This window comes from Amphiura filiformis, chromosome 1, assembly GCF_039555335.1.
Source record: "Amphiura filiformis chromosome 1, Afil_fr2py, whole genome shotgun sequence".
Lineage (NCBI taxonomy): Eukaryota > Metazoa > Echinodermata > Ophiuroidea > Amphilepidida > Amphiuridae > Amphiura > Amphiura filiformis.
In genome coordinates this window covers 24,278,458-24,302,724 of record NC_092628.1, presented here as the reverse complement: position 1 = coordinate 24,302,724, position 24,267 = coordinate 24,278,458, and the positions used below count along the sequence as shown (strand labels likewise).

Here is a 24,267-nt window from a genome sequence, read left to right as displayed (position 1 = left end):
TATCAGTAGTAGATAGCTACTTCATCAATATCAATAGTATTAGTATATAGCTACTTCATCAATATCAATATCAGCAGTAGATAGCTACTTCATCAATGCAAATATCAGCAGTAGATGGCTACTTCATCAATGCAAATATCAGCAGTAGATGGCTACTTCATCAATATCAATATCAGCAGTAGATAGCTACTTCATCAATGCCAATATCAGCAGTAGATAGCTACTTCATCAATATCAGCAGTAGATAGCTACTTCGTCAATACTGATATAGTAGATAGCTACTTCATCAATACTGATATGCTGATATTTGCATTGATGACGTAGCTATCTACTGCTGATATCACTGATATCAGCAGTAGATAGCTACTTCATCAATGCAAATATCAGCAGTAGATAGCTACTTCACCAATACTGATATCAGCAGTAGATAGCTACTTCAATGCTAATATCAGCAGTAAACAGCTACTTCATCAATATCAATATCGGCAGTAGATAGCTACTTCATCAATACTGATATCAGCAGTAGATAGTTACTTCATCAATACTGATATCAGCAGTAGATAGTTACTTCATCAATACTGATATCAGCAGTAGATAGCTACTTCATCAATACCAATATCAGCAGTAGATAGCTACTTCATCAATGCAAATATCAGCAGTAGATAGCTACTTCATCAATACTGATATCAGCAGTAGATAGCTACTTCATCAATACTGATATCAGCAGTAGATAGCTACTTCATCAAGACTGATATCAGAAGTAGATAGCTACTTCAACAGCAATATCAACCGATAGCTACTTCATCAATTCCAATATTAGCAGTTTCATAGATAGCTACTTCATGAATGCCAATATAGCTACTTCATCAATACTAATATCAGTAGTAAATAGCTACTTCATCAATGCCAATATTAGCAGTAGGCAGCTGCTTCATCAATGTCAAAATCAGCAGTAGATAGCTACTTCATCAATATCAATAGTATTAGTATATAGCTACTTCATCAATATCAATATCAGCAGTAGATAGCTACTTCATCAATGCAAATATCAGCAGTAGATAACTACTTCATCAATACTGATATCAGCAGTAGATAGCTACTTCATCAATACTGATATCAGCAGTAGATAGCTACTTCATCAAGACTGATATCAGAAGTAGATAGCTACTTCAACAGCAATATCAACCGATAGCTACTTCATCAATTCCAATATTAGCAGTTTCATAGATAGCTACTTCATGAATGCCAATATAGCTACTTCATCAATACTAATATCAGTAGTAAATAGCTACTTCATCAATGCCAATATTAGCAGTAGGCAGCTGCTTCATCAATACTGATATCAGCAGTATATAGCTACTTCATCAATATTAATATCAGCAGTAGATAGCTACTTCATCAATGCAAATATCAGCAGTAGATAGCTACTTCATCAATACTGATATCAGCAGTAGATAGCTACTTCATCAATACTGATATCAGCAGTAGATAGCTACTTCATCAATGCAAATATCAGCAGTAGATAGTTACTTCATCAATATCAGCAGTAGATAGCTGCTTCATCAATATCAATATCAGCAGTTTTATAGATCTTCATTATATCTACTTCAGCAATACTAATAATTTTTTACAAAGCTAAACAACACTAAAGTTTCTGTTATTACTTTTGTAAAATAATGCAAAATTTATTCATAAAAATAAATACATGAATTAAAACAATGTCATGTAATGATAAACACGATAAATAACCATGGAAACATTAGTACAATAGGCATTAAATAGGGCTAAAGGCAATGAATACTATTTATTAAGCTATATGCTAAAAACTATAACTTGAGCCCCACCCACTTAATTAATCTGATACAATGGAAGACTAAAGTGGAAGAAAAGTTCTCAAAATATTCTACTCAGTTCTATATGTAAGTATGAATATAAATATGGTGCAATCTTTTATAAGCAGTCTTTGGGATTTTTTTCTGGGTTTTTTTAACGTACTTGCACTTAAACAGGCATAAATGAAATGACCCAACTGCTAACACCCCATATCATAAAATGTGACCTGCTACCACGGAATGAGCGTAGTCGCAAGTTTAGGTACATTCGAGACGTCCTGGCTGCTGCGTTGGTGTTCTATGTTTCGATCGCACCTGTTCAAGCCAATAGTATGCCTGTATATCCTTCGGGGAATAGGGGCACTATGGACCATTCACGGAGGATATACTGCTGGTTTGTACAGGTGCGCGGCAAACAAAGAACATCATCTCAGCAGCCAGAATGTCTCAAAACTACAAACTTGGAACTTGATTCTCATTTCGTGGTAGCGGGTCACAAAAAGTAGTGAAGTTTCTGATCCACGTACAGCTTTCATTAAAAATATGCCCTACATTTTGTTAGAGCCACGGAATTAAAACCATTAATCTGATAATAATACATGGCACGTACAGGGTGTCCCAGAATGATTTATACCGGGAGAGATGGAATTATTTAGGTATGAACGGCATTTCTATTGGTCATATTGTTTTGCATTTTAAGTTCTACATATATTTAGCTTTCTCAGATTTTTTAGATTTTAAAAATTGGACGTTTCTAGTAGAAAGCAACCTATTTTGAAAATCTGTAAAATTACTAACCGTTCAGCACAAAGTTATTTGGAAAATGTTATGAAGTATATTTGGTGTGTCCTGTTCTTACTTCTACTAAATAGTCGATATCTATCGTTTATTTATGATGTTACGAAGCAATCCTTGTATGGAATAAAGGATTTGCTACGCCTGAGTGACCTTAAACTATTCTTTCTTTGGCGGCAGTTTTGAAGCCAATTATTGCGTGTGTGAGTTTCATCATTTGAAATGCCGGCAGAGATGGATTTTTCATAAAAGAAAGTATAGAGAAGGTTCGTCCTTAGTGTCACAGCATGTATTTATGTCCACAGTATATTGGCAAACCCACAGCTACGTGACGAAGAAGATCATAATTTACTGCGGAGGATGCTTGAGGAAGTTATGTCCTCTGTAATAATGACATTTTTGGGTAAAAATTGGGGTAAAAATCACATAAAAAGTATGTTTTTCAACCTAAATATCTGATGTCATATTGAAATGTTTCACTTAATCTCATATCAAGAATTATTTAGCATTGTAAGCTCCACATCTGTGCCAAATTTGGTGTATTTCCTATAAAACAATGTAGGATTTCTCCCATACATTGCACAGTGCGGTTGGACGATGGTGATAAAGGATCCATGATGCCTTTGCACTGTAAATTACACACATGCCGTTTTCGTCCATTTTCAGTACGGTAATAGCAATGTCACGCAAAAACGAATCAAGCTACTTCCATGAAAGTCACAGAATAAGTAGGAGACATGTGTGGCATTGTAGTGCTCTTATTAAAATTAGATACACTGTTGACTATATATTTTTGATATTTTGTTCAAACACGGTATAAATCATTCTGGGACACCTTGTAGTTAGAATTAAATTTTAGAATGCCTTACGAGAAGCACAAACTGTAATGGAAAACCTTCTTCCATTACATGGTCTTCCATTACAGTTAGTACTTCTCGTAAGGCATTCTAGATACGATGCAAACCAAAGTAAGAGAGCCGAGGTTTCCTCTTTAAAAGTTTTCTAAAGTGCAATGATAAAAATAACTAGATAATGTGACGCTAAAAACCTAACATATTTATATTCTTCAAATCTTCTTAAATCTTAACTAACGCATATCGAGATATTCTAAAGAAATAAAATACGCGCTTAAAAGTTCAGTAAAATCCAATTTTTCCCGTCGTCGCCTTATATTAAAATATAATGCTACCTAAAAATAAATAAAGGTCTATGTAAAGGAAATCACCTGTCGTTGTACATGGCCTTTTAATTTAATTTAGATATATTTATCGACAGTTTCTAGGATCCAGTCGGAAAAGTATGCCACGCTTGTAAAGACTCCAGGTCTTCTAGGTAGAGCGCATCCATGTCCCCAACTAGTGATACCAACGTGATACCAAAGACCATCTACTGGATTCTTACACGATAGGGGTCCTCCGGAATCACCCTGTAAAGATAATTAAACATTCATTAGGAAATGAATTTGGAGAAAACCTTCTGTTAATAAAATACTATGGGTCTTTTTATCTTTTCAGTTTCTGTAAGTCTATTGTTCAGATACGAAAACGCAAGTGATTCAGTAAGTTTACTGTAATCTGACTTCATTGTTAACTTTGAAGTACCAATCAGCTTATTTCAATAGAGAAAGATGCCTATGTCAATAAAAGCGGGAGAGACAAGACCGATGTTTTTAATGGTCTAGCGCCCTCTCGTCTTTGCATTGCTAAATTGATCTACATTAAATTTGACAAAATGCATGCCAATCCGAATGATAATGTCCACTTTTTTTCTGTAAAAACGTTGAAAATAAGCCCTTAAATCACAAAAGGCCCGCTTATGAGTCTGTCGCGCCCCAATGCAATTGTGCAGGGCCACAGTGTCGCCATTCCCTCGTATCAATGTCTATCCCCCTATTTTGCTTCCTCCTGCCCCCCCCCCGTGATCAGCTCCCCATTCCCTCCCCAGTCCCTACTCTCTCCTCTCGAGCTTTCTCTTTCTAGTCTTTCCGTCTCTCCCTCTTTCTTCCTCACCCCCTCCTACTCTCACTTGTTCAGTCTCAAGTATCTCCCTCCCTCCCTCCCCCTCCCTTGCGAAATTTATCAGTATGATCCATGACTGAAAATAAGCTCTGGAAAACATTTAAGGGGGAATAATACCCTGATTTTTATCAGTACCCCTCTTCTTTTTTTTCTTGCAAATTTATAAAGTACATAAATATGTTCATCACCTCATGTCATGAACTTATAAAATATATCTACATACAAAGTGTTTTTAAACCATTTTAGTAAGCCATTTTAGCCCTATATATTTTTTTGTTTACTGTATCCTAATAACTGAGATGTGTGTTTCATAACAAACCATAATTTATTCTATTGAACATGTCCAAGTAGAATACATGAATAGAATACATTAAATCCTTTGTTATACTATCTATAGAAATGTACTCACTGATTATAACACTGAATAAATTAAATACGCCTAATCTCTTCCACATAGACAATTTAATACTACACCATGTATGTATCTTCTATAATGTGTTGTTAGGAAAAGAGATTAAAAAAGGCTATAAGGTCATCAAAGGTCAGGTTATAGGTCAATTGGTTCAGGTCAAATTCAGGCATCAATTTTGAATACATGTGATGGTCTGTGATACTAAGTATCATACATGTCATAATGAGGCATCAATTTTGATATTTTGTCTGTTACTGGATATATAATGGAAATGTGTGAGGTGGATATACTAAAATACCTTGGGATGTAAATGGCGAGTACAATTTAGATTGCCTAGTTGAGATGGATTGGGCAAATAAATATAAAATAGTTACCAAAATCACAAAAATGAAGCTTACGGAAAACTACCTAATACGGTGGTATAGGTAACAAAAAATACAATCTTTTTCAACATTGCTGTAGTGTGGTTGTGGTAACCTGTTACCTATGGCTTAATAGTTTCAGTGAAATAGTGTCGCAAGTTCAAAATACAAAATATAGCTCAACATTGAAAATAGAAGCATTTTAACCGGTTCGTTTTTTGATAGTTGTGGAGCACCAAGTTCATGAAGTCATAAAAGAAATCAGGGACCACCTATTCCCATTTTACATATCAACATTATTTCCGTAATGTGTTAGCAACACATATCCAACATTTTAACGAAATCCGTTGATAGTAAGCTTTCCAAAATGAAGTGAATTTAAAACATCAGTGATGTACCACTTGTTGGCTTATACCATTAGAAGTATGTACGCGTCATTAATACTGATGCCACCAATTTGTCCAATTTCCTTTTCTCATTTCTTCACAAAATGCAAAAAAATGCAAAAAAAATGCAATGGGTGTAGTACCCCCTTAAAATAAACCAGAGTCTTGCATATAGGCCCAACCAATTATCAGATTAGCTTGCCATTGGTACGAATGAATAGAATACATTATCTTTGCTCCACTGCAATTCTTTTGTATTGCATTTCAATATAAAACATGATTACCAAATCACCACTGTTACCACAAATAGATATTTGACTATTTCAGACGCTCGTTTCATCGCCAATATGAAATACTTTTGCTTATAACTTGGCAACATGGTTAGTATATATTTCAATGCAAGAATATTTTTACGAGCCACTTACGTCTAGGCGTAAGTGCATATACACCAAACACAAGTCAATTGAAGCCGTACAATTTACCGTGAATATAGGACCGTAAAATGTAGACTCTTCTTTTGTCTAGATTAGCACCCAACCGCACATCTCAAGGTTTTATGTAAAAAATCAATATAACTTACCAAAACGAAAATTGAAATTCACGAGCTTCAAATTTTCAGTAACTAACAAAAGGCTAGAATAAAAGATTGGTCACACCTGGGAGACCACCACTTCAGAATAACAATGACTTACAAAAACGGATACGGTTACGGAAACAGAAACTGAAAAGATAAAACGACGGTATGCTGAGCCGCCAGCCTGGGTGGCTCACGCTCCAGTAATTTCAGAGATTGAGCTCAGTAATACATCAAAGTATGTCTTCCAATTCATGAAAACAAATAGATAATCAGCTTATCGGATTAAAAGCTTAGAAGGAAGGTCTTGCTGCTCAGCGAGTGTTTGTAATTATCAGAAGGTTTTCTCCAAATTCATTCTCTAATGTGATGATGCCGAATTTCTACACGAGGTTTATTTTTACAAATATCAGATAAACAGACATCTACAATTATGGAGAGAGAAATATACACTAAAGCCAAAAAAGAAACTTATAATTTTACACAAGGTCATATCTTAAAATCCTGTCCATCAAAATTAACCAAAATTACACACAGGATGGCCTCAATACTCTACTCTAAACACATTCAGTGCAAGCAGTTGTCCAACTGACACAACAGCAAAATGCAAAGATATGGATGATAATTTACAAAACGGTGCTTTCTGCTTTTCATGCACTTTCTTTAGGAAACAGGTATGTTCCACACTATACTTACTCTTTGGGAATTATCATCTGTGCAAGGACCTTGTTCACATTCTCACAGATTTATGGTGTTTATTGGACCTGTGAATGGGGTCCTGGAAGCTGTTCCATGTCAGTGGATTTTGCTGTTGTGTCAGTTGGACAACTGATTTGGGATTTGTTTTTTAATTTGTGAAATCTTTATTGAGGGATTTAAACTACTTCAGTGGCAAGCACTGCTTTCCAAACAGGCCCTCATACAATTATATTGACAACATTATTACAGAATATTTACAAAATAACATGATATTTAAAATGTATACAAAAACATCAATAATAAGTATGAAAGATAATAAATGCATCCCAAGTACATGAACGATATAAATCTTTATTGGACTCAACTATAATAACACGGATGTGTATTTTGCAGTGTATAATGTTTTGATATTCGACTTTTTGTGTAACAAACACTTTATTTGACACAGTCGTCAGTCGGATGGTAACATTATTACAACAAACATTGACGGCCATTCCCGATGAAATGGCAACGTTAGACCCGACTAAAAAGAGATCTGACAGCTTCCTACCTGACAAGCGTCGATGCCACCTTCCATATGTCCTGCACACAACATAGATTTCTTAACCATTCCACCGTATATGTCACGTGCGTTACAGACCGATCTGTCCAGAATTGGCATGTGAGCTTCTTGGAGGTACACTGGTTGCTTACCACTCACTACAGAAAATATAAATTATGCACCAAATAGATTTTTTTTTAGATTCATCAGGTTTGTAGATATACAGTAAAATAATTTTCTTATGCACAAAACAAAAATATTTTACTCACTTGACGGATCCATATTGAAGAATCAATATGGATCAGGAAACGAGGACCCAATGTCATGAACAGAGACGAGGGGGCCCACTACCTGAGTCACGTGTATGATCCTCTCCTGACTGTAAATACACCCTCTACAGTCGGAATACGTCCTATAGGAAGTAAGGATCTACAAACATCATTCTGATGATGCCTATCGACCATGATAGGCGAAACCGTCAAGTGAGTAAAATATTTTGGTTTTGTACATAAGAAAATTATTTTACTATAACTTATTTATATAGTTATATAATGAATTGATAAGATCATTACAGAAATTTAGGGAGAGATGTTATTATTGCAATTGCCTATTTTCATTTATTGCATTATACACGTAGGGCCTAGACTATTGACTATAACCATAACCACAGAACCACATAATTAGAGTGCGTAAAACAGTGTTTAGAAAGTGAAGGCAAGAATGTGTTTAGAAACGTTATGTTTAGAATATGGATGTCGGATGTTTAGAAAATTGAACACCATCATTGGCCAATATTCGACATATGATGTTTAGCTGCTAAACGTGTTTAAAAAGTGAAGGCAAAATTGTGTTTAGAAAAGTGTTTAATTTCTAAACACTTTTTTTCATTAACGAATCGGTTACTGCATTTTTAGTGACAATATGATCCCAAACCACTGAAGACAGCCGATGTCAAAACTGTAACAGATGCAGCCGCAACTGGTAAGAAAACAAAATTTGTATACACTCCTTGTGAATTTCGCATACCGACGATTAGTAGATTACAATAAACGGTCCATGCCTATAATCCGTGAAGAGTTTATACTTGATTCGCTGAGCGCGGGTAACGACCATGGCAATAACGGCTTGCAACAATGCCATTAAATGCGATATCCCGGAACGATTTTGTCGCCCTCTACGTTGCATATAATACAAAGAAGCGGTTTATAGTTATATAGGGTTTGTCAGTATGTGAAAACCACACCGGTTCACAGGCCCGTAACTAGGATTTTTTTGGGTGGGGGCTGATTTTGAAAAAGTGGACATTTTTTTAAACAAAATTTGGACATGGGGGCGGATTTTGAAAAAGTGGACCGTTTTTTTCCCAAAATTTTGACCTTTTTGACCAAAAATTTTTTTTGTAATACTAACTTTTGTGACTCCCAGCCAGTAATGAAACAGTCCGTATCATCGTCAATGGTAATTCCGTTATCCAAGCATACAAATCGAATATGCTGTGATGGGTTCTCAACAACGGGAGAGTCCAGGACTAAAACGGCTATATCATTCTGCATGGTCCTTGTGCTGAATTCAGGATGAATTTCCAATTTTGCGATTCGGCGTTCGACTTCGTAGTCCTCCATCTCATTCGCATGGATATCATGCTTTCCAAAATGAACTAACCATCTATTGCGGTCTTTCCTGGAATAAAACAATAATATTATCAAATGGGGGACATCAGAAATATATCGTCACTGTGCCAGTATAGTGGGCGACAGCAGCGGAAGCATTTCGAGAAGGGACGAACATATTTTGTTTCATTTGCACGAAAAAGTTTATAACTGTTAACTATTTTAGCCCAAAATTAAGGTAAATTTGGCTATTTCATGGGCCAGATGCGAGCAATTGTACTCTATTTTGGTCAAAAACACAGTGTTTTGGGGTAGATGTCTCATTTAAGGTTATTAATTATTTTAAACTGTTGCGATTTGGTCATTCACAGCATCTTGCGAATGGTAGTGAGCTTTGGCAAAAACTGCATTGCTCATTTCATAGCGAACGTGTAAAAGAATTCAAATATCACAGATATATTTGGTAGGTCCTGTAGTTCTTGAGTTATGTTGTAAAGAGGGCTGAAACAACAACACTTTTGTAAAACGTACATAACTCATTAACAACAATAAATTAAGCAAGATTTCAAGGTATAGGATTTGTAGAATGAAGTTTTGCAAAACATAAAGGTGTTATTTTCCATTATAATATATGGATCTAGATAATGAAAACTGATTTTTTAGTTGCTTCGACCAACAATACCTCGTCTACCCTTAAGGAGGCTGTGTACTCTCAGACATGCATGTAGTAAAAGTGCAATAACTTTGTAATTATTTGCGCAAGACATATAAAAGTATACATTTTTATGAAGGCAAGACATCAATAAATCTTAATATAAATACAGATTTGGGGTAAAAACAACAATTATGAAGAAAATCACAAAAAAGTGAGTTTTTGGCAATATTTGTTAGGTACATCATAACAAAAAAACACTCTTTCCAAAATATTTTGTTTTTAGCTCAATCGTGAGGCTCCATTCCAAAAACGGTTTTTTTTATATTGGCCTTATTTTTTGAGATATTGACCATATAAGGAATCAAACTGAACTTTTTAAAATTCACAAACGCCTATTTGCACAAAATGATGCCTAAAATCGGAAATAGACCAAAATATAAAAAAATGAGAAAACAGTTTCTTGAGTCGATCATGCTTTTTACGATGATCATATTTGCTTACCTATAGATGCTGTATTTATTGAGTTATCGTATACCTAAATCGTCATTTTACCGAGAAAATGAACATTGAAATAATGGCCGTTGAAGTTTTTGCGATTTGGTCATTCACAGCATCTTGCGAATGGTAGTGAGCTTTGGCAAAAACTGCATTGCTCATTTCATAGCGAACGTGTAAAAGAATCTTAATATAAATACAGATTTGGGGTAAAAACAACAATTATGAAGAAAATCACAAAAAAGTGAGTTTTTGGCAATATTTGTTAGGTACATCATAACAAAAAACACTCTTTCCAAAATATTTTGTTTTGTTTTAGCTCAATCGTGAGGCTCCATTCCAAAAACGGTTTTTTTATATTGGCCTTATTTTTTGAGATAGGCCCTATTGACCATATAAGGAATCAAACTGAACTTTTTAAAATTCACAAACGCCTATTTGCACAAAATGATGCCTAAAATCGGAAATAGACCAAAATATAAAAAAATGAGAAAACCGTTTCTTGAGTCGATCATGCTTTTTACGATGATCATATTTGCTTACCTATAGATGCTGTATTTATTGAGTTATCGTATACCTAAATCGTCATTTTACCGAGAAAATGAACATTGAAATAATGGCCGTTGAAGTTTAAAGTGGTCACATTTGCACTTTCATCGAATCTCACAGGAGAATGCGGGGAAATCGGGGAAAGAACTTGAAAAAACCACATTTTATCAGCTAAAACGGAGCCATTTGACCACTAGGTTTTTGTGCTTCCGTGGTGTTTCCATAAGATGCGCCGCGCATGCAGATAAGCGTATGCGTAGCGTATTTGTGCGTTAACAAATTGCGCGATACTTATATTCGAATTTGTTGGGTCAAAAGTCATTGGCTCATGATGAACAGAATGATATACTAGTATGACATCAAACTGATCACTCATGGACATGATGAAGGGTTCTGGTTGTCCAATCAAGTGGTTCAATATCTCAAGAGCTGATTGACAATGAAATGAAGCTATGTTCATACATACGCGCTATATAACAGCATGCGTGATTGGTCGATAGGCGGGCATAAACAACGTTTATGCCCGGCTATCCGGTCATAAACAAGCCGCGCGAGAACTGATGGACGCTCGCGAGTAGGATATTACGCGCTTATGCTCGCGAGCTATTTACGCAAAGCGCGAATGATGTACGCGATGTTCGCGCGCGTCCCAACACGATGGACTGAGCAAGTAAACGTTTTCTCACAATTAGCGATGGAAAATATTTTTAAAATGATAAGGAACTGGTAGTTTTTAGTCTAAAATGATGGTATTTTTAGTTGTGGAGGAAAATAAGAGCACGCAGAATGTTACGTATGTATGAACGGGGTTCATTCATATATTTTCATGACTAAACGTTGTTTATGCCCTCGGGCTAAAGCCCTCAGGCATAAACAATCGTTTAGTCATGAAAATATATGAATGAACCCCTAAGTCAAGGCACTTTCAGCTTGATGGGCCATGCTCGCCATCTGAAGTCACAAATCTCCCCATGCATAATAAGCTTCATTTAAGAAGCTCTCTTGGGTTATCAACCTCAAGCAAATCAAATCAAAAAACAATCTTAACCCAACTTACATGTGATACATAAAGCAATGGGCCGCACCAATGACAATCTTCGGATGTATCAGTGTCCCTCCACACGAAGCATACTTATAGCCACCTTGAAGCCAGAGGAGCTGTGCCTGCCAAGGCCAATCTCCGTGTTCTGTCTTTTTACCTCCAACCACTCGCTTATCCAACTCCGATGCTTCATCTTCGAATCTGGTCCCACAACTCACACCTATAGAAAGGAGTTTGGAGTTCAGTGTTAGGTATAAGTAACAAAAATAATAAAATTGTATCATCAAAATTCCAACAATTTTTAGTTATTTTGTGACCTGTTCACCGGGTCTTCAGACTACGCAAAGACGCAACTGGTGGTTGGTGACCTGGTGGCATCCAATTCGTGCAAAATCAGGAAACGATGTTTCCTCGCCGATTACGACCACCATGCAGTCAAGCTTATGTGCAATCTGATGACCCTATGAACGGATCGTAACGTACTAAGGTCCCTGCTGAATATCGTTAGCGAGTCCAGAATTTGGATACTGTATGACGATGACTCAGAACATTCAGAGTCGTTAGGCACCACATCGAATTTGGTCCTATAGAACTAATGACATGACTCTTTTGTTTACGACATGGCATAACTGGACATTAACAGCAGAGACAAAAAAATCATTTAGAAGCTGCTGACGAGGAAGCACCAAGAAAGCGACTAACCTCCCTGCAGAAGCTGGCCCTCGATCTAATGGCTGGAATTTGGGCAGGTAGAGAATTCCATAATTATGGGCTATAAATGGTAGAAACGATCTTTCATGGCTGACAAGGTTTGATCTTGGGACTTCCACTGCTAGGTCATGGGATCTCACAGACCGTCGCAACCTGGGGTCATGGACATCGATGTCTGGCATCAGCTGGCATAATAACTCAGGGCCTCCTTGTAGAACATGCGATGGAAGAGGGTGGCTGCTCCAACTGCCCTGCGGTGGCTCAATGGCTAAATAGGATGATCTTCATACTCATTCATTGGCAGACCAATGACACGCTTAGCTCTATTTTGGATGGAGTCAAGCTGAGCTAGTGAGGTGGGAGTTGCATTTAACTCTTTAACATTACTCCATGAAGATGTAATAAATTGTAGCAAGCATAATAATTAACAGTTGCATAGTCATGTGTTATTGTTTTTCATTTAAATAAAAAACGAATGCACTGTAGTTGACTGTACAAATATTCTGGATACAATAAAAACTGCCATCGGTACCTCTTCGGGCACCGATAGCGCTATAGGACCAAAAAGGATGTTGTACCTTACTGCTGACAGTGGAGTAGCCAAGAGTTTTTCAGAGGGACAACTTGTCAAAATGGGTTAGCCAGTACCAAAAGACCTAAAAAATCATAAAATATCAACGCGGCCAGCAATTGGCGGGGTGGGGGAGGGGGTCAAGGGGGAAAGATGTCTTAGAGGGAAGCAGCCCCCCCCCCCGATATACGCCACTAGTGTTATATATAGGTGTTTTATAGGGCAGAATGATAACGACGTTGAGATATTACCAAGACTTCCTGTACATCCTGTGTTCTCACTACATTCTTCCATCTCCTCGTCCTCTCCTTGGCAGCTTTTCATTGGGTTATTTGTAATACAGGAACGGTTCCTATACCTCGCACCCGCTCCACAATCGTTATCGCAGTCTGTCCAGCTTGACCAGTTGCCCCATCCGGGAATCTCACGCCACAATGATTCTCTTTCTATACATATTAAACAAATGGTGAAATATTATAGTCTTACCTTTGATTACTAAATTCTTTTTTAGATTTGGAAAATAATTAATTGACAATTGAGAAGGCTCAGTCAGTCTATGTTTTTGGTTGTTGCAATGTTGCAATTTAATGAACTGGGAAAAACATTTTTTAGGCCTATATCGATATATCGAAGTTTTGACAATAGAAACCAGCGTCTATAGTGCCGGGCGCCGGTTTACTATCCCTAAGGACTGCAATCTCTAAGGTTCGCTATCTCTAAGGTTCGCTATCACTAATATACAAACAAAGTCCACTATACCTAAGGTTCGATATCACTAATTCGGAACAAGGTTCGCTATTTCTAAGGTTCGCTATAACTAATGTCAAATAAGGTTTGCCATCACTAATTTTAAATAAGGCCCGCTATCTCTAATTTAAACAAGACCGGTATCTCTAAGGTATATATGTATGTTATCTCTTATTTCGAATAAGGCCCGCTACCTCTAAGGTTCGCTATCACTAATTTTAGATAAGGCCCGCTATCACTAATTTTAAATAAGGCCCGCTATCACTAATTTTTAATAAGGCTCGCTATTTCTAATTTGAAATAAGGCCCACAATCTCTAATTTGAAGTAATACCCGCTATCTCTAATTTCAAATAAGGCCCACTATCTCTAATTTCAAATAAGGTTCGCTATCTCTAATCTCAAATTAGGCCCACTATCTCTAATTTCAAATAAGGGTCGCTATCTCTAATTCAAAATAGGTACGCTTTCTCTAATTTGCTATAGTATAAGGTTCGCCATGATCAATGATCTCTAGTTTTAAAATTAGAGATAGCGGACCTCATTTAAAATTAAGAGATAGAGGGCCGTATTTAAGATTAGAGACAGCAGGCCTTATTTAAAGGGGTAGGCCTATTTCGTGATCCTAGCATCTGCTTTTTATGACATTTTTCAGTAGATATTTCGTTCTGGTATACCAGAACGAAATTCAAATTTCACGATATCTTTGCTAAACGAATTAATCTGCAAGAAATATTTTGTACATAAACATTATATAGCCAGAGGTTTCCAGTGATATAAAAATCTTTTTTTGAGAAAAGTGGGGGGATGATGCTGTGGATCACGAAATGCCCTTTTTTAGATATAGTGGGCCTTACTTAAAATTAAAGATAGCGAACCTGATCTGAAATTAGAGATAGTGTGCCTTATTTAAATTAGAGATAGCGGGCCTTATTTAAAATGAGTGATAGCGAACCTTAGGGATAGCAAACCTTAATCAAAATTAGTGATAGCGAACCTTAGAGATAGCGAACCTTAATTAGGTAGTGATAGCGAATCTTAATTAAAATTAGTGATAGCGAACCTTAGGTATAGCAAATAAATTAGTGATAGCGAACCTTGGGGATAGCAAATAAATTAGTGATAGCGAACCTTGGGGATAGCAAATAAATTAGTGATAGCGAACCTTGGGGATAGCAAATAAATTAGTGATAGCGAACCTTGGGGATAGCAAATAAATTAGTGATAGCGAACCTTGGGGATAGCAAATAAATTAGTGATAGCGAACCTTGGGGATAGCAAATAAATTAGTGATAGCGAACCTTGGGGATAGCAAATAAATTAGTGATAGCGAACCTTGGGGATAGCGAACCTCCAATAAATTAGTGGTAGCGGGCCTTATTTAAAACTAGTGATAGCGGGCCTTAATTGAAATTAGTGATAGCGAACCTTATTTTAGATTAGTGATATCGAACCTTAGAAATAGCGAACATTATTCCGAATTAGTGATATCGAACCTTAGAAGTAGCGGACCCTTTTTTAGGTATAGCGAACCCTTTTCTCTATTACTAGAGCATGGAGGTAGATAATTAAAAAAAATTCTCCAAATTCTCTACCTCCATGATTAGAGATAGCGGGATTTTCATCTCCATTGAACTTACACGTTAGTAGGGGTATATGGGTGGTTTTTTTTAGAGTGTACGTGAAAGAGGGATGGGATTGGGGGGGGGGTGCATGTTGATCAGCTTGATTTACCACAATTGACTTCATCGGACAGATCGCCACAATCATCTTCGCCGTCACATCTCCAATCTTGAGGAATGCAGTAAAAGTTGTTCTTACACAGAAACGCTCCTTCCCAGCAACGTTCATATACTAAATAAAGAAAAACAAAACACGTAGTAAAAAAATAAACAAACAAACAAACGCAGTGATTTATAGTGCGCTACGTACAGGCACAACGCCCAGACGTTGATCCACAAGCCTCAGCACACGTAACAGGTGAAGTAGGCTAGGATTAGACACTAAAATTAATGATATACTTTTGGTGCTTTCTGCTTTATAGACGAACTTTGATATAAAATTGGATCGATTGAGCCCATATTTATTGGTCGAGCTATATGAGTTTTAAAATATTGGACTCGATATTTTAAAACTCATAGCGAGACCAATAAATATTGGGCGAACATCCAATTTTATCATTATGTGTTGGATCCAATATTTTTAAACACTTGGATCCATCAAAACATAATGTTTGTAACAGGTAGCTAAACATTTTAAAGGTGGTTTTCCGCATATGAAAATGTCGACATTGATGACAAATTCTAATATTTTGTGATTTATAATTTATAGGCAAATCCCTTATTCATTTTAATTCTGAAACAGATGATCAAGATATATAAATATGTCATGAAAAGCTCAGAAAAGTGAGTAAAATATTGGATTGACTACCACAAAAATCACCAATTATCTGAAACTCTTTATAGTGTAAATTCAAATTGTAATATAAATATAATGTCTTATACTTCGATAATTTTATTAGCTCATTATTAATATTTTTCTTACCTGGTCCACATATTCTGTCGGATTCGTCAGCAAAATCATCACAGTCCACAAGACTATCACATTTCCAATCTAATGAAATACAATGATCGCCATTATCACACAAAAAGCAATCTGCAATCATAAAAAAACAGTCAGATATCACATCATGCGGCCATTTTATACATTCCGCATGCAGGTCAAAACAAATCTTATCATCGCTGGATATCAGGTTTTCTGTGGAGATTTATTTAATACACCGAGGGCGACAGAAACTTGTTAACATGGCTAATTATTGTTTTCAAAATATAACTCTTGACGCTATCAAATGCCTTTACAGGTTCGTTTCCGCAAAGATTCTGTGTTTCTAGAAAGTAACAATTTTAGTATAGAAACACTTGTTGATTTCGACTATTGAATCTGCAACGAGCATTTCCACAACGTATCCTTTACCTATTGGCATGATTATAGAGGTTGCGATCGTACGCCAGTGTTGTCTATTCAAAAAGCGATGTGATGATATTTGTTTATAAGAAATCATTATAATAAAGCAACATTGAGCTGTACAAATTCTACTTCTTTCATACAAGCGGTTCACACGTACAGATTGTCATGTGTGCGAGATCGGCCGCATAAAAAAGATTGCGATTTGCATTTTTGATACAAATGCACGGAGTAACGCACGGTGGACGCTGAAATTGACAGTTTTGTACGGCGGTCACGCGGTCAATGCAACGTGACTAATTCCCCCTCGAAAACCTAACTTTGAAAATAAGGTCATGATATTAGTCTTTTGACCGTTTGGACATATTGATTACGTAATAGCTCGCAAGCTAGTTCCGCAATGAATATAGGCCTATTACTACCTACCTCCCTCACACACTCTGGGGTCCTCATCCGTCTGGTCGTAACAATCGAACACAGCATTGCAAAGTTCTTCATCAAGTACACATTTTATTTGATCACACAAGTGTCCATCACACGTTCTGTTGACTTCAATGAAATACATAACATGAATTACGTCATGTCTTTATAACAATAATGCAGTTTACATACGTACTCCTAGTACAAAAAGATAACTACTTTATTTTACAAGCCGACACACTGTTACAAAAAAGGGCTCCTGCATGTAGAACCCTCATGAGAAAAAAATCTTGATAATTAAAAGAATCCTAAAGTGTTTCTTTCTGGCCTATCCAGACCCTTTTCAGGTATAAAATTGTCCTTTCCTTCAGAACGGTTTTTCTTAGAGTGCATTGTTCGTAAGTCTGAAGTCATGAGAACGACGGAGATTTTATGGCCAGAAAGTCACCCGTTACCATCCAAATCAATAATTGTTAATGGCAATGAGATATCAGGGCACGATTAGCAGAATGGTCGACTGCAGATCCGTCGGATAACGCTTTTTCAATTGGAAATGAACTTTGCTGTTTGGATGATGTCACGATGAGGTTAGCATTTATTCCGTATTGAAAAGCGTGTTCCGACGGATCTGCACTCGACCGGCCTCCTAGCTATCCTGGGTAAAGATTACATGGATATGCAGGAACGCACACTTTATTGAGTGGGAGATTTGAATCAAGTCAAGCAAGGCGTGATTCCAAATCTCGAAACGGAACTGAAAGGAAAGATAAAAGCACTTAAACAGTCGTTTAGAAGCCAAACTTTATAGCAAGAAATCCAACTTGCTTTTCTTTGACATTCCCTCACCAAATGGGACAGAAGATGTTGAAGAAACCTCGCGTAGTCAACTAGAAGCCAAAATACAAAACAACATCTTTATGAATGTACATCAACTACCGACTAAGTCTACCATAGCTGACAAGCCCAAGCCGATAAATACCAAAATTTGTGCGCATGGCCGACAGAAAGAGGGTGATTAACTTCAAACCAGAAAAAAACCAGGAAAGAAACTTATAGCATTGCTCCACGTTTACCATCGTCCATCCTTTTTTCTTTCCCCAACTGATACCCGTGAAATTATCTCCATCTGCAAATATCTTAAATCTGGCATAAGTTGTGGTTTTGACGATATAAAGACAGATGTTTTGAAATCAGTTAAAGGTTTAATTTCTATTCCTTTGACACGCATTATAAATTGGTCCCTCACATCTGGCATTGTCCCAAACAAACTAAAGATTGCAAGGGTTGCACCTATTTATAAATCTGGTAACTCAATACCTTCAGCAACTACAAGCCTATGTCAGTCCTTCGTATAGGCCATCGTATTTCAATACTGGCCTCGCCAGTAATACCATCAGAAGACAAGGTCCTCTTTTATGGAGCCAAATCTCAAAACACTATATCCGTGATTCAACATCAATCAGTTCTTTCAAAACCCAGAATAAAGCTCATTTAATTTCACTCTATAAATAAAATTCCCCCATGTACTTTTATTGCATACCATGTAATTCATCATCATTCTACCCAGGGCCGGATTTACCATATGGCCACATGGGCCTAGGGCCCCCATTTTTTTTTTTGGGGGGGGCCCAAAATTGACCAATGCAGTGTGCATCTTCCATTTTAGCCAAAAAAACACCATGGTTTGGGCCAAAATAGTGTACAAAATTGCACAATTTTGCGTGCTTCGCGCACACTGGCCTATTGTATAGCAAAATTCAGCTTCAATTTGGGCTAAAATAGTCTAAAATTGAAATTTTTTCGCGCGCTTCACGCACAAATGTCCTAGTAAAATCTAAAAACTTAGCCACTTGAGTGCACATGCTTTCCTCATGGTGCGTTGGGGGGCTCCTGGCCCAGGGCCCCCAAAAGGTAAATCCGGCCCTGATTCTACCCAATTACTTGATTAATGTCTTGATTACAGAATGTATTTGAATTGTATTTTGAAATCCTGCCTGTTGCCAACAAGCATGCTATTCATCACTTGTCTCGTTTTGTCTTGTCTTCACATATACTATATTTAATATTATTATTAGTAATAAGATTTATTTTATAATTTTATTTGGGTGACCCCCGGGGTGACCATTTAAGTCGAACATCTGCTCTGCATGGTTTGCCCACTGTGTCTATGTATTCAAATCATTTATTTATAGGCCTATTATGTATCATGTATAATGCATATAATAGTAAAATAAACTGAAACTGAAAAACTTAAACCTAAAATATTATGAAGTACTTTCTGTGGATAAATATTGTGTTTTTTTACCAAAAATAGAAGGAATTAATAATTTAGCACCAAATATTGGCGGCCATTTTCGATTGGAACAGTAAGTGTTAATACTTACCACAAAAAGCGTCAAGCTCATCTTCGCCTTGCAAGCAATCGGGGAAACCATCACAAACCCACGAAGAAGCGATCGCTTTCCCATCACTACACCTAGAATTACCTAAGTAAAACAATACGGCAATACGTAATTGATTTTTGTACGTAACTTTCCAAACTGTGCTTCACACTTTAGAATTTGTTCGAGAAGTCTAGCCACGAATTTGCTCACCGATGAGCTTCACATTCTCCCGGCACATTCAATGCTAGAGATTGCCTTCGAAATCTAGTCAGATTCGCTGAAGCATGATACCGTGTAAAGCAATGGAAGTTCTGGGCCATATAAGTATCCGTATACTTGGAAAATTTTAAAACTAAACCATATTTGTTTTGTTTTTTAATAGATGCACATTATGACACCCCATTGAATCCAATCGGACCTCAAAAAGTAAAGTTACAGGCATTTAATAAGACTAAGGTCCAGTTTTAAAAGTGACAAGTTGGCTTAATCCACGGACTTCTGGTTTGACAGTAGTGGAAGGCTAATTTATTCGCGCATTTGTTTATTTAAATTTAAAACAAAAGAAAACTGAAACAAAAGAACTGAAAAATAAACTAAAAGTTGTGAAAAGCATAGAGAAAAAACTTCACTGAAGAAACTGTGTTGTCTCTTTGTTGTGCTTGCTGGAATCTTTCCGCCTAGGCCAGTTTGTCACTTTTAAACTGGACCTTTGTCTAATCAAATGCTTGTAGCTTTACTTTTTGAGGTCACGTTGGTTTCAATGGGTGTCATAATTTTCAAGATTAGACTTATTGAAAAAATAATGTTACTCAAATATGGTTTAGTTTTTAAATTAGGATATTTTTTCCAAGTGTACGGATAATTTTTTGGCGCCGATATCACCTTTGTGGTGGATGGTGATTGTCACATATCGCCCAGCGTCTTCAGCAGGTAAATAATTACTTTTTCCCTGCAATGAATCACGTAGAATTGTAATAACACCATCAAGTGCCACTTTATAGCAAGAAACTGAGCTATAGGCCTAATACTCCGTTGGTGAGCGACGGGCGATTTGTATTAAAGGGGGGTAACCCTATCGGTTTAGGATATGGATTCTCTTCAAACTTACATACAATGTCAAATATTGTCCCCTTTATCAATCTATGTGAGAAAACGGGAACAATTTCAGCATAAATGTGAATAATTAGCATATTAGCAAGCCAATACACTGGTACGCGTGAATTGCATTCTGGTCAGGCATCCCGAAACAACGGCCGAGCGCATGTCCCGGTGGAAACAGGAAGTGTTCGCCTTGGCACTGAAAAAACCGGCTCGCCCCTGTACACTTTTATACCCTCTATTCATACTGATTAATCTTAAAAAACATTACATATCACTGCGCTCATTATCATTCTTGACAAGATAGCCCATGCTGTATTTACTTCGCTTAATTATTTCTTTATTTTTAGCAATATGATGCACATTTTCACATATGTATGATTTTTCTTTGTTTTATTTTTTTATCTAATTTTTTAATGGGGGGAGGTGCTCTCATAATTTTTTCATATTCCTCGTATCATGCTTGACAATATGGGTCATGTTTCCTTATTTATTTTATCATTATAGCGCCATCTATAGTTTGACATTAGGTGGCCTATTTGATGTATTTTTGCGGACGAATTGGTACTGGGGTTAAGTCTTCCGAATCTATTCCGATTCCATTCTATGACTACCCAAAACTCCCGTGTCGTGTAAAATGCGAACAACTGGTAGCCTCTGTAAAAACCCCGGGGTAAAAACCGCTGTGTTTCATGACTTGGAGCGTCAAATTTCAGGATAGTAATGAGAAAAATAGTATCTAGTATGTGATACCAAAACCTCATCAACAATGAAAAAAATCGGGGGGATGATGCTGTCGATCGGGTTACGGACCTTTAACCAATAAGGTAGCTCGCTTTTCCGAACGCAAGAAAATGAGTCCTAATTGGCTAGAAACCGATCGCAATCGCTCAGGCGTACAAACTCAGATGTAGAGATGTATTCAATTCCATTTAAGTCAATATTCTATTATTGAAGCAGACAATAAAGAAAGTTGTATATATGCTGCATTGTACTATATAGAATTGACAACCTTGCGATTTAAATAAATTATATTCTATAGCCAGAGAAACAAGTGCTGTCAGCACGTGTTATGCACGGTGGTGTCATATCCTTTTGATATGATTATATACTCAAACAGTTGAATATATCACAATATTATCGGTCAATTTAAAAACATTTCGGTGAAGTTGCAGTTAAATATATGTGTTGAAAGAATACGGCAATCGCAGCTGAGTGTATTGAATTTCCAGTTAGTGTATTGAAAACAAAATCTGACAACAAATCGAATTTTCTTGTGTTGTACTGAGCATGCGCAGATCGTAAGAACGTGTCATTTCAGCTAATGAATGGAAACGCCGTGGTTTCTCATATCGTTCAAGTGATGTGCTTAGCCTGAGTCGCTCGGCCTATCACGAACAAAATCTCCATGCGTAGCTGTTGAAGAACTAGTGGATTTGCCCTACTAACACGGCAATTTTTTGACACGAAGATATAGGGATGATGACGCTGTGTATCGTCTCCCGCACAAAAATATTACACCGGCCGCCCCATTTTTCAAGAGCAATAAATCAAAAACGAAATCAAATGTCATCCTTACCATTGTATTCACAATTGCCATGTTCATCAGTATCATCAAGACAATCAAAATACCAATCACATTCCCAGTCAATTGGTATACAGGAGCCATCGCCACATGTGAAATGATTGTCACTACAGAGATCTATAGCTATGTATGATGACCCTGGCACTTGCCACGATGATGACGAAGAAATATCTTGCCTCTTATTGAGAAACGAAATGGTATTATCTGCAGAAACGTACAGGAAATTCAAGTGATAAAAGTATTTGAAAAGTGAAAACAAAGGCTTATAATTTCAAATCAACATAAAACGCTCGATCGTCACAATTCGCTGTCGAAGTGACTTCATAATCGGATTAACTACCATAGAAATAGATGAATAAAATTTTTAGATCGCCCTGCTCTACAAAAAAGTACAAGCATGTTGCACTCATCCCCTGTGTATATCTGCAATCATAGATTGAATACAATACAGCTTTTTTCAAAGATACTAATCTTACAGGTGCGAGTGATCAGCATTTCTTTGACATCTATGGTTCAATGCATAGGTACCACGTGAACGTTGTAGTGCAGGGCGATTTATTCAAAAATTGTATTCATCTATTTCTATCATGGTAGTTAGTCCGATTATTACGTCACTTCGACAGCGAATTACACCACCTCTCATCACACGTCCACTCCTAAATTTTTCCATGCGGGATGTCCCCCCTAATATCCTGATAGAAGAATACATAAAGCAATAAATTATTGCTCTTTTTATTTCCCTTTAGCCTGAAAAATATGCTCTTACCCCTAAATTTACAACGCTTCTTATGTAAAAGGGGTCGCTCGCCGCATCCACGGCTTCACTCGGTCAAGTTTTACGGCTAATACGACTCTGATGTGATGTGCCTTTGTGGAGAAGCCCAATGGGCACATGGGAGACTTACAATTTGGGCAAAATGAGGGGGGGGGGGGAGCAAAGCATCAAAAAATCTTTTAAAGGGAGCCTGGCCCTCGGCCCCTTCTCACCACCACCGCCGTCGTTGTTCATTTACACCCCTCCTCGATTGTCCAATTCATGTCACTTTGAAATAATGTAAATTTGTGAACATCTTCACTTCTCTAAGATAAACTTTGTGTGAATACGACGTATGACGTGGCCAGACTGGGTATACGTGAATATCAGGATGACGTACATCATTTTAAATCTTAGATATGGAATTGGATTTAATACTATAACTAACCTGATTTTGATGGAGACAACAATACTATTACAGGCATGTAGCTCAACATAAATAGCCAAGTATCCAAACGAAAAAGCAGCAACGAAACCATCGTCATGAAGCTAAAGATACTTGAAAAGTACTGTGAAATCATTAACTACCAATAGGGCAATGTAAACGTGTTACATGTGAAATGGTTGATTGAATTGCAATGTAGTGTTCGGTGATAATGCACCTGGTCGGTGATCAGGGCAGGCAATCAAAGCAACTGGAAAGTATTCCTTTGTCTTGTAGTTTGAAGCTCTGGACAGGTGTCCGCAGCGCGTTCATCCATTTGCTGCTTGTTGACATTCAGCTTGTTCGGCACACAAATCACAATCAACAACAAAGATCGGATTATATGACTTTCAAGCAGGTTATCAGGGATATAAAGGGATAGGCATCATAGTATTACGTAACACACCGAATGATGTAGTTTAACTCTAGACAATAGGCGCCATATTGCAGGAGGGTTAGAGTTCATAGAGGAAACGTTAAAGGTTAGTAGATTAGGTCACCCAGGCACATCACTAATGTGTTTCACGAGTTGTAATACCGACAGGTAACAACATTGATTTTGTAAAATTCTCCGATTTTT

General features: G+C 37.0%; 1 protein-coding gene across 1 annotated transcript; it reads right to left on the bottom strand.

The window, feature by feature from the left end:
- Positions 1 to 8,651: 8,651 nt before the first annotated feature.
- Positions 8,652 to 23,688, bottom strand: LOC140157278 (uncharacterized). Its single transcript, XM_072180422.1, has 10 exons — positions 23,652 to 23,688; positions 22,444 to 22,653; positions 19,767 to 19,868; positions 17,389 to 17,511; positions 16,543 to 16,653; positions 15,733 to 15,852; positions 13,504 to 13,698; positions 11,986 to 12,190; positions 9,030 to 9,299; positions 8,652 to 8,793 (listed from the first exon to the last, which is right to left on the bottom strand). The coding sequence occupies exons 1-10, from the start codon at positions 23,686 to 23,688 to the stop codon at positions 8,652 to 8,654; spliced, it is 1,515 nt and encodes a 504-aa protein (XP_072036523.1).
- Between the last annotated feature and the right edge of the window lie 579 nt (positions 23,689 to 24,267).